Source organism: Fundulus heteroclitus, chromosome 13 (assembly GCF_011125445.2).
Source record: "Fundulus heteroclitus isolate FHET01 chromosome 13, MU-UCD_Fhet_4.1, whole genome shotgun sequence".
NCBI classification, from domain to species: Eukaryota; Metazoa; Chordata; class Actinopteri; order Cyprinodontiformes; family Fundulidae; genus Fundulus; species Fundulus heteroclitus.
Genome location: NC_046373.1, coordinates 29,133,252 through 29,150,085, shown reverse-complemented (window position 1 = coordinate 29,150,085; position 16,834 = coordinate 29,133,252). Strand labels below are relative to the sequence as shown.

At 40.9% G+C, this 16,834-nt stretch overlaps 1 protein-coding gene across 4 annotated transcripts in view; it reads left to right on the top strand.

Moving 5' to 3' along the window:
• The window catches only part of trappc9 (trafficking protein particle complex 9), a 270,154-nt gene that overhangs the window by 46,112 nt on the left and 207,208 nt on the right, over positions 1 to 16,834 (top strand). For all 4 annotated transcript variants that reach the window (XM_021322125.2, XM_021322124.2, XM_036145568.1 and 1 more), the window contains 4 exons: positions 1,753 to 1,838; positions 12,222 to 12,348; positions 12,465 to 12,597; positions 16,413 to 16,576. In XM_021322125.2, coding sequence (XP_021177800.2) covers positions 1,753 to 1,838; positions 12,222 to 12,348; positions 12,465 to 12,597; positions 16,413 to 16,576 — 510 coding nt within the window. The remainder of the gene's footprint in view (positions 1 to 1,752; positions 1,839 to 12,221; positions 12,349 to 12,464; positions 12,598 to 16,412; positions 16,577 to 16,834) is intronic.

Genomic DNA, 16,834 nt, shown 5'->3' with positions numbered 1-16,834 from the left:
GTACTGATGAAAATAAATAAAAAAACAAACATTCAATTGAATTACTTCTGGTTTGCAACATGAGGGTGCATTGATTAGGTATATAGCCACATAATCTGCTTACAAAAATGACCAAAAACAGTTTGATCATGATGAAATAAGGTTATATACACCAAGCCTCCATCTTGATAGTGTTTTGATGGTCCTTTTAGTGAATAAAAGCAGCCCCAGCAGCGGGCGAAATTAACAAATGTAAAAAGATGTGGCGCCATCTAGCAACATTATCACAGAATTATCATAATGCCGGTTTGCTTAATTTATACTTGTAAGTAATGCCGGACTGAGCCTGACCCTCTGAAATGCCTCATAGTAAAGCAGCTGCTCTGTGTGAACGAAGACCAACCGTGATTAATTAAATAAACCAATATACAAAAACTTTAAGAGCCTCATATCAGAACATTTACTCACGTCAATCAACCCTGCGGTCACATCTGAGCCTCGGCAGGTTTAGCGTCCACTTCAGTGAACATACTGCATTCCCAGCGACATTCCAGTGTTTTCACTCTTGGAATCATATTTGTTGCACTATTTTTCACTGGATCTTGGACCATTCTGCTGGGAGGTGCTAATAGCCATTAGCCGCATCCTTGTTTAAACGCCTGCTGTGCTTGCTCAGTACGTACTTCCGTCAAACACGAAAGGCTTTATTTACTAACAGATTTGAGCAAAAACAAAGCATAAAACACCACAATAACCACTAATAAGCCAGCAGGACGTGATAATCTCTCATAAAAACTTTGTATGCAACCAGAGTGAGCTACTGACCTATAAATAAAGTAGAAAAATAGGAAAATAACGTGGCTATGCACCTTTAAGAACCGTGTTGGTACTTCAAGTGACCTATTGTTACACATTAAGATGGTTGCTTGTGTTTTTACAAGCAGTGATTTACAAAGTTTACAAATGTGACGGCTGGTTCTTATTAAACGAGGTCATTAACCAATAATGGCCCACAGTCCAAACACTCTTTGCACCTAGAGCGCTTGTGATTTTTCAACCAGAGAGGATACTACAAACTTCTTCCCTTAGTTTCAGAAGATTACATATGCAGTCCAGAGCATACTGTTTACTGTATATTCACTTGTTCTCCATGTAGCTCAGCAGATTGAAAATAACATTAGAACAGTTTGAAGCTGGTGTGCAAACAGGAAATCTCACATCAAAATAAGTAAGTGCGACAGTGTCTGATGCATTTTTGGGTAAACATGAGTGTTCTTTATTCAGTGAAGTAACTAGAGGTGGACAGAGTAACCAGAAATTGTACTCAAGGAAAAGTAGAAGTACAGTGCCGTAAAATTACTCCTAGAGTCAAAAAGATACTCAAGTAAATGTAACGGAGAAAATGTAACTATTTATTATCCACCTCTGCCAAAAAACCTTCATCCTGAGTTAGAAGGTCCATTGAAGACTTGATGCTTTTTGTTGGCAGAGTAATCCTTACTATACTTACACATAATCTTTGTTTTAAAGCAAAAAAAAAAACCCAACAAATTTTAATAGCTTGATAATTACATTTGAAAATTGAAATTTTAACTGTAGGAGATTGTATATTGGTCACCATTAAAACTAAAAACGGCTTCAACAAAAAGGCAGAAGACATAAAACATAGAAAAAACTGGGACGGTGTTACATTTTTTTTCTTTGTTCTGCATTCGAATCATTTTGAGCCAAGTTTTTAATTATGATGTTTTATATGTCACTTTCTTTTTCTAGACTTTCAGTGGGTTCAAGGAGACGTCTGTGAAGTTCAGCTGATGGTCTACAACCCGATGCCCTACGAGCTGCGTGTGGAGAACATGGTAAGTAGAAAACTAATGCTGTACACTTCCACAGTTACTCTTATCAGGGATGTAAAGGTACACAGGAATCATGATTCTTCATGTATTCAGGTTTTAAAGTCACGGTTCTGTACTATTTGGTATGCTTCGAAAACAAACATGATTTCTTTTTAAATTGGTCAGCAGTACACAAAGAATCTTTCAGTTTCTGAAATAATGGGATCTTGTTGTGTTCTAAAACTTAAAGTGTAAATATGGTGCTGACAAAAAACAAGCCCAAAGTTAATGATAATAAGCAGACTATATGCAAGACTGAAGCTCACATGAACAGCACTTCTGGATTGTATGAAGTTTTAAAGCCGCTGAGCAAAAGCCAAATAAACGTCGCCTACCTGCCCAGATGCTTCACTCGCTGGTTTCAGGTCTGGACGTTCAAGTGTTGGCTCCTTAAGACTGAGGAGATCTAGAGACCACATTTAGGGGTCTTTGGTCAAATTCCACAGTAAAATCCTCCAGATTATAAGGTCATATGCAATCCTGCGGGGTTTTGGAAAATCAATGGGGAAAAAGAACCTCCCTTTATATGATCATTATCACCATATTGCTATTCACTGCAGCCGTGTTTGGTTATTGCCTTATTATTGTCTGTTGAGGCATATTCAGGACAGATCTGTTCACTATTTGATTCAGAAAAGTAAACTATTCAAGTGTTACCACTCTCCTTGTACGGCCACAAGATGGCCGTGACGTATGCGTCTAAATTTAGTAATTTGACGTCATTTGAGGTATATATAGGGTTTGATCCTGCAGTTTCTACTGTGAGTTCTGGTGGACGGCCCTCTATTGGCACGTTTGTTGTGGTAACGTGCTTTCCATTTGAAGATGATGGATCTGATGGTGCTCTGGGCTAACACCAAGGATTTTCAGATTTTCTAACCAAACCCTGACTTTTACTTCTCAACAACTTTGTCCCTGACCTGTCTGGAGAGCTCCTTAGTCTTCATGGTGTGATGCCTCTTGCTCAGCGGTGCTGCAGCCTTTCAGTAAAGGTCTGTTTCTACTGACTGATCGTGTGACACTTAGACTGCACACAGGTAGACATCCTTTCACTAATTATGGGACTTTTGAAGGTAAATGATGGTACCTGAACTTTTTAGGGGCTTTATAGCAAAAGGATACATATGCCGGTTTTCTGTTTTTCATATTTTCTCATTTTACTTCACCAGCTTAGACTTCTTTTGTGCTGATCCATCACAAAAAAACAACAAAAAGACCCCCATTGAAATTACAGATTGGAATGTAACAGGATAGGACCAAGGGAATGAATATTATTGCTAGGCACTGTAAGGCATTCATGGCATCTAGCTGTGTAGCAACATTTTGTTACATGCTGGACTTTAGCCACCAATTTAGTGTCTTCTGAAAGCAGTTATTTGTGCTGTTTGCTTTTTAAGCATTAGAGGAAATGGGCTGAATTCTGATGGCGTTTTTCTTATTTTTACTCCCGTTGACTGCAAAATCTGTAAAAAAAAAAACAAAAAAAAACACAATACACTGGGCTATCGAGCATGTAGGAACCCTGACTGACGTCCATTCTGTAAAACTGGAGCAGAAATCAAAATATTGTTCTTAAAATTATATCGGACCTGTAAAACAATACTTTTGTTAAAAGAGCTCATTTGCCACTGTGGGAATTAAGAGGCTCAGAGGACTTGCCACTTATGGCATTATTTCCTACTTACACTGTGGTGAGCTCAACAGAGAAATCTGTTTTAGTGATTGCTTAACTAGTCCTGTAAAGGCTTATTTTTTTTTTTAAGTTGTGATATCCCAGCCTCCTGAAAACATCCAGAAAACATCTGATGCTAATGGAGTAGACCTTTCAATAACATTGCATTTATCATTTCATGCATTTTCCAGTTTAACAGATAGATTTCATATTGCGTGAAAGGTAAGATCATTCAATTTCCTTTTCAGTGCAAAATAAACGTTTAAAGGAACCACGAGACATCAGGGAGTCCAGTTTAATCAGGGTTGAAAGCTGCTTGGTGACAGCAGCTGTTAAAGCTCTGAACATTTTGTTATTAAAGGACCTCCAGCTGAAGCACAGACCAGCACCTCAGTGACATCTATTTTTCATTAACACACTCTGTTACTCCCTTACCACTGCTTTGGAAAAGTAGACATACACAAGGGCGAGGCCACTATTTGCTTTGTTCTGGCAAAAGATTAGATTTGTAATTCCTTTCTTTACTGCTGTGTCTGCTTGCACATGCAGTGATGTAATAAAACCTGACGGGGTTTAGCTGGCTTATATCAGTCACACAGAATAATCTACAATTTAATGCCTGTCAGCAGGGGGAGTTCTTTGATTATCAGGAAAGTAGAAAACAAATACGTAAAAGAAGTTTTAATTTCAGCAGCTGTCACCGAGCTGATGCCAAACAAATGTGGGCCTGTCTTATTTGTTGTTTTAACCTTTCTGAAAGGTCTGATAACAGCATCTGCTGTCACAGACAGGAATAGTGCAACTCCAGTTTTAAGCATCTAGTACATTTAAGCAAGTGAAATATGTGGTAAACATACCGTGGGTTTGATCAGTAACATCATTTATTGAAGAAAATATCCACTGTGAAAAAACTATTTCCCCCTTACAGATTCTTAATTTAACTTTTGTCACACATAAATATCTCGGCTCATTAAATGGTATTCAATGTCAGACAAACATAACCTTGGTAAAGACAAAATGCATTTTTCAAACGTTGACGTTGCGACCCAACCTGGCTCTGTGTGAAAAAGTAGTTTCTCCATCTTGTTAAATGTGCATCTGGAAAGACGAGGTTAGCTCAGCTAGCATCACCCTGAGCTCATTGGTGTAGAGCGTGGAGTACTGTGGAATCAAGAAACAACCTGTCTGACAACATGAAGTAGACCAAGACATCTTCTTCTAGTTTTTGATCGAAAAGCCTAAAAATGGCTGAATTTAAACAATTCTGCAAAGAAGAGTGGGCCAAAATCCCTCCACAGTGATGGACTGTGACAGACTTATTGCCGCTTACCTCAACACTTGTACCGAAAGTGGTTTCCTCCACGTGTGGCAGAGTCGGTTAGATTTAGGAGGGGGTTATTATTTCCCAAGATGTTGACCTGGATTGCTTTTCTTTCTTTAATATATGAACTGTGATGTACGGGCCGTCGGTGTGTCACGGTTGGATCTTCCATGGCGACCCGGAAGCAACAAACACAGAGGCAGTATTACGGTAAAGGGTGTTTATTGACAAGGAGAACGATGGGAGGTTATGGTGAAGAATGGTGCGAGGTAGTGGCTGACTGGGGAGGCTCTGGTCACGGACTGTGAAGAGAGAAAAGAGAGAGAGAAAATGGCAAGCAGAGGTTGACTTACGGATAGATGGATTACTGGACCCTGGAGGGGGTGTAGTTAGGCTGCGGCTGTCAGAGACAGACTGAGGTGGGGTTTGGGACAGGATGATGGTTGAACGACTGAGGATGGACAGGGACCGGCAGAGGAGGAGAACCGGGACGACTGGAGATCCAGGAAGCATTGAGAGGTTCCCACTTGTCAGGGAGTCTGGATAGAGAGAACCAGCAGCGGAGTGGTAATGGCTGAGCTGGAACAGAATCGGAGAACCAGGATGGAGTGAAGCAGAAACTGGATGGCAGGAACCAAACAAGAATGGGAATGGATCTATGGAGAGAGAAAGGCAGGATCAGTGAGCAGTAAACACAGGAGGACGAGGAAGTCTAGGCGCTGAGACAAGGTCAGGTACCACTTAGATAATGTTGTCATAATGCAACAAAGTGATCTCTTAAGTGGTGTATTTAAAGGGTGCAGACTATTTTTAAACATACCAGCCTTGTGGATGGTGGTGGTAGTATCATGGGTTGGTGACATTGGCATCAACCATGCAGTTTATAGCCTGTCCACATCTCTGAGAACTTTCAACAGAACAAGGCTGCTTTTTGTTTGTTTTTAGTCAAGGTGAGCTTCAAAAAGCAAGCTCATGTTATCGTCATGTTTGGAGGTGAACAAAATACTTGTGGAAACCTGAATATTTCACAGAAAAAAATGTTGCCTCATTTTCCTCCAAAGTGTCTGCATTCATTGGGAGCAGAGACACAGCTTTGGTAATTTAGGCTTATGCGTCCCGCCTTGCTTTAATTTTGACTATCGGCTAAGCTTCAATACTTAATACTCTTAGTTTGCACTGAAGTTCTTCTGTTACTCTTTTTTTCTTTGGGGGAGGGGGGGAAGTTGTTTTGATAAATGGTCGGGAGACGGGGAAAGAGAAGCCGCAGCTTTAAACCCTTCTTTCCAACCAGTCTGATCTGTGGGTGGCTGACCAAAAGAACAATGCATTTCATCTACAGGTGAAATCAATCTTAGTAAGACCTGACTTGGAGAAACCAGTCTATGTTTTTATCACAGTTCATCTTGACTACTGTAATGCACTGTATATAGGCATTAGCCAGACCTTTCTTGCCTGTCTGCAACTTGTGCAGAGCTCTGCTGCTAGTTTGTTACCTCAGACCCGTAGGCATGATCATATTACTCCCATCCTAGTGTCCCTTCACTGGCTCCCTGTGCACTACAGAATTAATTTTGAGCTTTGGTTATTTGTTTTTAAATGTTTGAACAACCTAGCTCCACCATATATATCTGAGCTGATTCTGAGCCTTACTGCCTTAAAAACGCACTTTTATTTCCTGGTTTTTAATACACTGTGATCTTGTTATGTTTGCATTTTAAAATACTCTTGCTGTGACCCTGATTTGTAGCTTTTGATGTTGTGTGTGTATGTTTTGTATGTTTTTAAGTCTCTTTTTTAACCTTTTCTTATTTTTATGTACAGCACTTTGGTCACCCATGCAGTTTTTAAAATGTGCTATTATTTAAGCATCTATTTATGCTTAAATAAAGATTTTTTTAGAGCAGAACAACGGGGGGGTAACTCCCCTATGACTAAAATTATATCTAGACAACCTAAATTTATGTCGGTGTGATGGCGGTTAAATTAACAAAACAATTAGCAGCCGGTTAGCTTTTGTCCAAGATCTCTTCAGCTTTCTGTATCTGCTGGTTATACAATATTAAAGGCCAAAAATGTCCCATCTTCTGATGATGTTAATAAGAGAATTATGAGGCACCGCACAAGCCTAAATATTGGTCTTAAAATCTTTTATTTCCGTTCATGAAACTCTGAACCGATGTTAATGAGAGCATCTGCTCTGGGAATTCAGCCACTACAAAAGCAAATACAACAGCAGAGAGTAAAACGGTTTGATTTTCAAATTTGTGAATGATATCAGGACCTGTAAATTTTTTTCTGCTTTATTTAGGAAAAAGTGTAATAAAAGAACAAGAACTACAGGAAGTTGGGGCTGTAAAAGTCTGGTGGCGAATTATCAACACGAGCTTATTCATTCAGCCTGGCTAACTGAATTTAGAAGTGGTTCTTGTTAGTTAACTTTCATAGCACTGACCTTAACCATTTTGTAGAGAATTGCTGGGACATCTGTCTGAGGGCATCATCGCATCTTTAACATGCACCGACTGAGGCCACAGGTTAGGTTTGTCTGGTTAAAGGTGCACACCCAACCAGTGAAACAAGTAGGGATGTTTGGATATGTCCAAGCTTTAAAAGTACATATCCAAAGCAACAACATGAACATTTCATAGGTTTTAAAGACTCTTAATGAAACAAAATACATCATATCTATGTGAAGGGTCAGCATGGGCAGTGTTGACTATTCCTGTATAGTTTGGTTCCTTACACATTAGGGCTGCACAATATCAGACAATGTTCAGATGGTGATGGAATTTCAAAAAACTGCAATGATTATATCAGTTTGGAATATGTGCCCATTTTCTTCTTTTCTTTCTGTCTTACCTGTGCTTTCATCACTCTGTGGACCTTAGCATTTTGGGCAATGTCATTTGTGACCGCTATGAACATCTGGTGGCGTGAGATTCTGTCCAACTGGGTAAATATTACATAGCATAAAGTTCATAACACTTGGGATATATTGGCCAGCAACTATGGCTCTCCAAACAGTCCTTTGTGATATGAATATTGCACACCCTAATATAGTGATGATATATTTGCGATATATTGTGCAGCCTTATTAGACATGGCGCCATTTTGATGTTTTCAGACGGTTCATATAGCTCTTTCCGGTGTATATATAGGCATATAAACACTCACATAAATGTAATCTAAAGGTTCTGCAGGCAACCGTTACATTTACTTCTCTGTAAGCTGAATCCACCTAATGGACAAGTTAAGACTTTAATGACGCAACCATCAATTCCTCCCACTGAGTGGCGAATTGATCAGATCACAGGCGGAGGCTTAAGCCCTTCACATCTCCATGGCAGCTGGGATCCTCAGGTGGTCGTGTTGTAGGCATGCATGCAGAGACGGGTAGGGTTCTGTAACCTAGCTCGAGCTAATTTGCAGCCCAGACAAAACCACCGGTGGAAGACTGCATCAACCAACTCAGCAAAACACAAGGTTACAAGCATCCACACAGTATCCCTTTCCATCATCTCTCACCAAGGTGACCGCTTAGTTTGACAATGCAGACCCCAATTTTCAGTCACGACACGATTTCACCTCTAATACTCGGCCCAGCTTTATAGATTTTTGTTTAAGTGGTTCCTTTCTTTTTTTACTGCAGTCCAACCTTTTAACTTTAAATTGTGGGGCCAGCATAACAGACTTTAACCCATTCAGAAGCAGCCCAGTACTATGGGTTTCAACTTATTTTTCATTCTTTCTTCTGTATGTGCAGACAAGGTTTCAGGTTCTGCTTTGTCAACAATCATTTCTTACTTTCTTATGTTCTGGGTCAGTGACATGTCTGATTGAAGGTTGACGCTTTGACATTCTGGGGATGGTAATTAGGTGATGGATTAATGATGGTCGATCAAACAAGATCTCAACAAACATTTGCACTCACAATTTTGCAAAGAAGTGACATCTACAAAGTTTTTAACTTCGTGGAGCGGAGCATAATGAAAAGCAATCAGAACATCTGAAAATACGCTTTTTCCACAGAAAGATTAGAAACCACTTTATTTTTCCTTCTGCACTACCTAACCTAAGAAATCCTAAGGAGTTTTATTGTGTAAAGGCCAATCTGTGATCCTTTAGACAGGACTCCATGCAGTACCTTCATTCGTCACTTGCTGTTGGAATGAGACGCACAGAGGCGGATGGATTGGACAAGGGTTAAATTAAAAAACATCTTAGCATTTCAGAGCAGTGTAGATTCACATAATGAACGTATTTCTTTTTTTCTTCCACGTTCCTGATCTCCGTGTGTAGCACCTGCATCCTGATTGGACTGTACATTCTGGGTTTGTGACAGTAGCCTCTTCTTTAAACACTTCAACCAGGAAGTTAGTTGCTTTCTTACTGTCTCTGTGTTTTCTGAGGAGAAGCAAAAAGGGATGAAGTCACCCTGCCCCATGCACAGCCAAGTAACTTAGTAACAGGCATGTAAAGCCTCATTTATCATTGGGTTAGCCAACTTTGTGGCCCGAGGGTGTGATGTAGCGAGGACAATGTAACAATTTTGCATATTGTAGCAGTAATACTATACTATTCCCACTGTCCAGGGTTCTTGCCAGCGCATTTCTGCGTAATGGACCGTTTACGGTCATAAAATTAAGCTTAACGGTCTAATTTCAGCGTAACTTTAACAACTTTCAGCAAAGAACTGCTGTCTATATCTATGATCTTGTGATGCTGGTATGGGTCATATGCTAGTCATCTAACCATCTATACCTTCAATGATAGGAATGTTATTTAGTTTTTTAGTATTATTTCACGTGAACCTGACCTTGATCCGAAACAGTTACCAGGTATATGCTGCAAGCTTGAACCAAACGCTTTTCTATAGCCAATTCAAATTAGCTATGACTGTGGTGCAGGAGTTGGGGAGTTCGTCCTGAAATTGGTGGGTTGCCAGTTTGATTCCCCACTCCGCCCGTTATGCCTTGGGCAATACACGTCACCCGAATATCATCCAAATTTTGTCAGAGGCCAATGTATGGCAGCCTCGCTTCTGTCAGTCTACCACTAACATAGCTCACCACCATCAGGGTGTGAATGGGCGAATGACTGTAGCGTAAAGCGCTTTGGGATCATCGGACTAGTTAAAGCACTATAAAAGTACAAGCAAATTACCATTTAGTTCAGAACACAGCATCTGCTTCCTGTAATTACATCTTCCACTCCTAAAGCATCTGTTTCAGGTGGTTTGTAACTGCAGGTTTTGATTCGCTGGGAGTGTTCCCTGGTGAAAAGAAGCCAAGCCACCTGAAAACGTTCCAAGTTAACCAACTCATCATCTGATTTGTACTATTGTAAACACACTATAGGTTAGAAGATGCAGGGTAGTAGCTCTCGAGGACTAGACTTTGGCAACCCTGCACTATATAATTTTGTAAGCATGTCACAAACGCTTAAATTTCCCTAAATCCATTAACTGGATTTGTGTTAGTTTCCAATATTTTAAATAACACAGCACTGTCCATCTTGGGAAACTGTGTTTCTTTTTTGCCTCGAATGCTTTTCACTGCTCGGTTGCTCTGACCCGATGGACAGTTATGAGCTCATAGAAAAGTAAGAAAAATAGAATCATAATCCCTAATAGTAAGCACCCCATTATCACAGCACCATTTAATGATAAACAAAGGTTAACTGTGTACTGTTACAAAGAACCAGACAAAGCAATTTTGCTGTCACATGCTTTAGGCATCATCATTATTAAAACAAGCCAATCAACCGTTTCAAATCCAACTGCAAGGGAATTGCTTCCAATAGGTTAACGGTTCGATTTAAGCCGTTCAAACAAGCCACCCGATGTCCTGATGTGAAAACAAGGCGCGCTTAAATCACGCCGAGGGCACCTTAGAGGCTCAGCCCTTGAACAGCTTTCTGTCTAGTGAGGTAGTGTCTGCAGGAAGGGATTGATGCAATCATGACATCACCTCAGTCTGCCTTGTTGCACACAGCTGGGTGTTCGTGGAACGTATTCACTCTACAGTTATTCTGAGAGAGTGTCATTACAGATTTATTAGAGCTGTGATCCTTCAACATGCGCTGCATTACTGACGTCTCGGTTCATTCAGAACACATTTCATTAGGAAGAAAAATGGACAAACAACCCCCAGAAAACTTAGCAAGGGCCCTTCACAGCTATGTATTCACCGTGAACTTTTCACATGTCATGTTATAACCACAAACCTTAATGCATTTACATGGATTTCATTGGTTTTTATGCACAAGACCATTACAAAGTAGCAGACATGGAGTCAAAAGTATAGTAAGGTATATCTCTGCCAGCTTTTCCCATCTAAAGACTGGAATTTTGGCCCATTCCTCCCATAAAGGGCAGATTTGTGGAAGGCAGGACTAATAGTTGTCCTGTCAACAGATCACTCCACAGAGTTACTATTGACTGATAAATACTCTCCTTGCTTGGCCTGTTAGCTGAGGTTGACAGCCATGTCTTGAAAGGTTTATAAAACTTATAAGGAACTTATAAGGAACTTATAAGTTTTCCTTTTTCTTTGAATAAATTTAAACCATTTATAGTGTTCCTTTCACTTCACAATCCCACATTGGACTGCGTTGTGTTGCTTTACCACACAAAGTCCAGGTAGGATAAATTGAGTTTTGTGGTTGTACCATGGCAAAATGTGAAAAAGATCAAGGCGTGTGAATACTTGCCCAAGGTACCGTATAATAAACCTGAAATGTCCTGTCGTGTTGTTTCGTATTGTTTGGGCTGATTTAAATTCAGTTCACACACTTTCATTTCATTGTTTGAAAATTACCTTTTGGTTGGCCAGTGTAAACGCTGTGATGCATTAAAAAAAACAGCGGCTCTGGGTATGCTGCTGTCTGTAAAGCCCAGCTGGAGCTTGGACTCCCGAGTTCCAAAGCTTTCTGATCCCTCCTCCTTCTGCGTTCTGATCCGTGAGGCTTATTTTCAGTCGCCTCTCAGGCATGCAGCGATTTTCTGCTGTCGGAGTGGGCCACGAGATTTTCATCTGCAGGACAGCGCGCAGATGTCCCGCAGATGGATGGCGCGAAGCCCATTGAGAGATACCACCGTGTGAACTGGCGTCGGAGAATTACTCAGCCACACTTGATTCTCCGTCAACATAAGAAGAAGAAACCGGAGTCATGTTGGCAGGGAATGTTAAAAGTGTCGGAAACAAGACAAATCTGATTAGTTGAGTTGGAGCTCCTGCTCTCGGGGATGATTGCTTTCTGCACAGGGGTATTGTCAGTCAGGGTTTTGATGAAAGTTATACTGTTTTACATCTGCAGCATCTGCTGATGATTATTCGTTCTGTGCTGCTTTCAGGGTCTGCTGACTTCTGGAGTGGAGTTTGAATCTCTGCCAGCTGCTCTATCCCTGCCCGCCGAGTCTGGCCTGTACCCCGTTACGCTGGTTGGAGTCCCTCGCACAGCTGGCAACATCACGGTGAACGGTTAGTGCCACATATGTCGCTCGGATTCTTCCCAGCGTGAAGCGGCGACTGAGGACAACAGTTGTTATTTTAATCCACTGGTCTGAACAGCTGGATCTCTTTCTCCCTGTTTGCAGGTTACCACACATCTGTGTTCGGCGTGAGCAGCGATTGCCTGCTGGAAGGCCTGCCTAGTGTGAAGACAAGCGGCTGTTTGGTGGAAGTCATTCCCTCTCTTCCTCGTCTTCAGCTTAGCACATCACTTCCACGGTTAGAAACACTTGTATTGCGTTGCAGCAATAACGGCCGTCACTGACCCCCACAGTCGGTAAACCTTTGATCTTTCTGTGATGATGTTGCCATGCTGCTATTTTTAGGTCAAATAGAAACATCAGGCCAGAAATGCTGCATCAATATGGATGAAATGGTTATTGGTGGTCTGGTGATGATCATATCCAATTTAAGGGCATCACAGAGCAGAAACACATCGGTGATCAGTGCTGTCTGGTGTAAAGCTGCAAAGTACCACTACAGCTGTAGTGCTGGTAAAAAGTGCCGCTGGTCGGGTTTTCTAATGTTGCTTTTTTTTTGTCACACTTAAATTTCCCTCCTGGGAAAGAAGGCCCAACAACAGCGCTTCTTTCTCAGGTTATTGAAACGGACTTTTCAACATCCGGCCTTCTTTATTACCTTGTTGATCTTTTTTAAGTCACTGACTCTGATGCTGCTATCCCAACAGATGATCGTAGGAGAAATTTCACTTTTCACAACCAACCTAAATAAGATACGCAGCATCCTGCTGCAAACAATTAAGGACCAGGTTTCTTAGGCAGAACAATCAGCTTCACCGTTTGGTCTCCAGTTCAATCTGTTGTCCAGATGACCAATGAGATATTTATACTCTTTCACCAGTTCTTCACTCATGATGTAAATGTTACTGCTTCTCCTTAAATCTACACTCTCCTTTGTTTTGTTCACATTCAAGATTAAATAATTGTTTTCACTGGATGCAACAAATTGGTCCAAAAGCACTCTCTAACAAATTGCACTGTAGCATTAACGTAGCACAGTTTGGCCCAGTTTATACAGTTTATCTGCAAAAAAGGTTGATTTTGGGGTGAGTTACACTTTAAGCTCCAGACTTTGACTAGAATACTCCAAAACCTTTTTTTAAATGTTTGATCACTTTATTGGTGGACTAGCTGGTACGCTTCACATTACTGCCCTGCTTCATAACACAATTATGATGACTTTTCCAAATGTTATCAGCATTTGATTCTGAATGCATTTTAAGATCCATCCCAGTTTTAAGTAATTAATAATACCTTCAGAAAATTAGCTGTAACTGTAATATCAACATGCTTGGAGTGTGACAAAAGCTATTAGTGTCTTGCAGAAATATTCACACCCCTTGAACTCTTCAGAACACAACAACAAACTTTATTGGGAAGTCCGGTCAAAATCAGAATTCAAACTGCTGAAAGTACTTTAAATATACAGTTATTACATCTTTTCAAGTTTTTTTAATCAAGAGTAATTTTCATTTAAATGTCCTTTAGTGGAAGCATCCATCTTGGTAAAAAACAGTACTGCCACCTCGGCTGTTGAGCAATGCCCTATCTGTCCCCTTGTAAATAAATACCAGTTTTCATGCCAAATAAATTTTTTTTGCCTCTTAAACAAATATAGACATGGTATTAAGCATTTAAATTTAAAGTAATACTAATTTAACATTTTAGAGACATACAAAGACAACAAATAAGCATTAAAGTACCGTTTATAGGTTGGGTTCTGCATTGTTATTAGTGAGTAAAAACTCATCTCATCTAAAAACTCATCTTTAGAGCCAATCTCTGCTCAAAATGTTGATCTGTACCGCCTAATCTACTTTCAGCAGTTATCATCAGTTATTGCAACTGTAAACTGCAGAAAATACGGGCAAAGCGGTTCCTTTCTCTGCTCCTGTCAGGATGAGCTCCAATGCGTTATGAGGTGGAGAGATATTTCAACGTCACTTAGTTTAGAGCCCAAACAAGCCACTTCACTTTCAGAAACAAGCCCAAAAAACTGCAACCCCACAACTCATGAAATTTACAAACGACTTTAGAAAAAATACCACCAAAGTCGCATAAAATAAGTGGGCTTCGCAGTAGTGAGCATTCTTTCTAAGTGTGTCGTATCCCTCCGCCGCTCTGATCGGGTAAACAAATGTTCCGGCAAATTCTACATTATAAAAAAGAAAAACCTACCTAAAATCCTCGCTCTCATGTCATCTTGAAGAGATTCTTCTTCCAAATGTTGGCTACAAACGACGTGTTTTCTCTCTGGCCAGAAGTTCGATGGCAAATCCTCTTTTCAAGGGTAAGGTAATCCAACGACGAGCCCGTGGTGGATCATGAATCGGAAAGGCGGAAAAAAAACAGTTTTTTTCACTTTTACCCGATTTATTGGAACATCCAGCTGCCATGCACGTGGGCATTGTTGCTTCAACAATAGCTCTCGCGAATTTCAATGGTGAAATCCGAAATAATTGTTGTTGATCGCAGCTGTGTAGAACAGTTCCTATTGAATTAGCTTGTAGAGCACAGTGCCTCACCACAACGTATCATCACAGGATGTGATGTCAGGCGGCCATTATTGCCCAAATATGGGCAATAATGGCCGCCCCCATACACAGTGATCTAGACAACAGTTTATGCTTTTATTATCTTATCGATTATTGCTAAATTCATTAAATCACCACACATATTAGTTTTAGGTATAGCTAATGATCCACTGATTTTTCGTTGTTGACTGGACTTCTCCTTTAAAGCTAGACCAGCACAGACTACCACATAAGGGGAACTGAGAAGAAAAGGAGACAGTTTTTAAACTTTTCCACAAAAGAACAAAAGGTTTTTTTCATTCCCCATAAATCTTAAACTCCTAAAGGAAATCTAGTGTCTAGTTGCCTTTAGAAGGCACCCTATTAATATACAGGTATGCAAGCTAAACCCACTGTTAATTCCTGCGGTCCACCAACAGGCTGGGAAAGCATGACATTAATCACAGAAGCAGCCAAGAGATCCAGAGTAACTCGGGAGGAGCTGCAGAGATTCGCAGCTCAGGAGGGAATCTGTTGACAAGACAACTTTTAGGAATACATCACAGGTCTGAACTTTTAGGAACAGGTAACAGGCAAAAAGCTTTTGTTAAAAAAAACCCCAACAACAACGAGAAGTCCCTTTTTGCATTTTGCAAAAGAAAACATGAGTGCAAAGGTCCTCTGATCAGACGAGACCAAAACTTAACTTCTAGTCCTAAATGTTACACACTATCCATGGAGGAAGAAAGAAAACACACTACCCAGTACCTTGAACACACCATCACCACAGGGAGACATGGTAGAGGCTGCATCATGCTGTGGGGGTGCTTTTCTTCTGCAAGGACAGGGACGTTGGTCAGAGCTAGTGGTAAGATGGATGAAGCTCAATACAGAGCAGTCTTGGAAGAAAACTTGTTAGCAGCCGTAAAAGACTTGAGAGCGGGGCGGATGTACCATTAGAGCTGCACAGTGGTGTGGTCTGGGTCAGCGTCCTGTCCTCTGCGTCCTTTGTCCTGGTCTATAATGTGTCTCTGCTCTAACACAAACGCTAAAAATCCTCAGCATGCCATCAGGTTGTGCAAAAGCCTTTCAGTCACACCTTTCTTTAAGTCAGGTGTTTGGCAGGATCAGGACTAAGAAAATGATTCTGCGAACAATTGGTTCAGGGGTCTGAAAATGCAGCCCTAACTCTTTAGATTTTTCTTCACATGTGTCCATTTCCCTCCACTTCAAACTTATGCTCTAGTCTGCGTTTGTCTATCACAAAACAAGAATAGAATACGTTTGACTTTGTGCTCATGACGTGACATACAAAGAAAAAGTACAAAAGTTATAAATGGCGACGGCCTTTTGTTTGAGTTTGGTCCATGTAGGGTTAAAAAAGAAACATAAAAGTGGATTTCGTGTGCTTCACAGTGTGACTGGCCGTTTTCTCCATTTCCACTGTTTGGATGCGCGTCAAGGACGAGCTTTAGCTGTGCGCTTTTCATTTTACTTACAGGTCAGCTCACACGCCTCAGCCCATGTCCAAAGAACAGCTGTCCAGCTCAGTGTCGGTCCAGCTGTTTAACGGAGAGGAGCAGCAGCTGACCATCACCCTGGAGAACATCGGCTCTGAAGACATCGAGAGTCTGGAGCTGACCTCTAAGACTGTCAACACTAAAGGTGAGAATCTTAAGGCCTGCTGCCTCCCTCGTTGCTTAACTTTAACTCTTTGGATACCAGATGACAATACCTAACCCTAAAAAAAGTAACCCAAAGGCGTTTCTTTGCATTAAAGCGAGAAACACAAGCCTTATGATGAAACGAACAAGCCCAGAGTTGAAGCGGCCGGAGCGGGTCGCTCTGTGTTGTTTGAGTCGGGACAGCCTTTGATGTTGTTCGCTGCACGCAGAGTCTGTGCTCCAGCCTCTCACAGTGTCT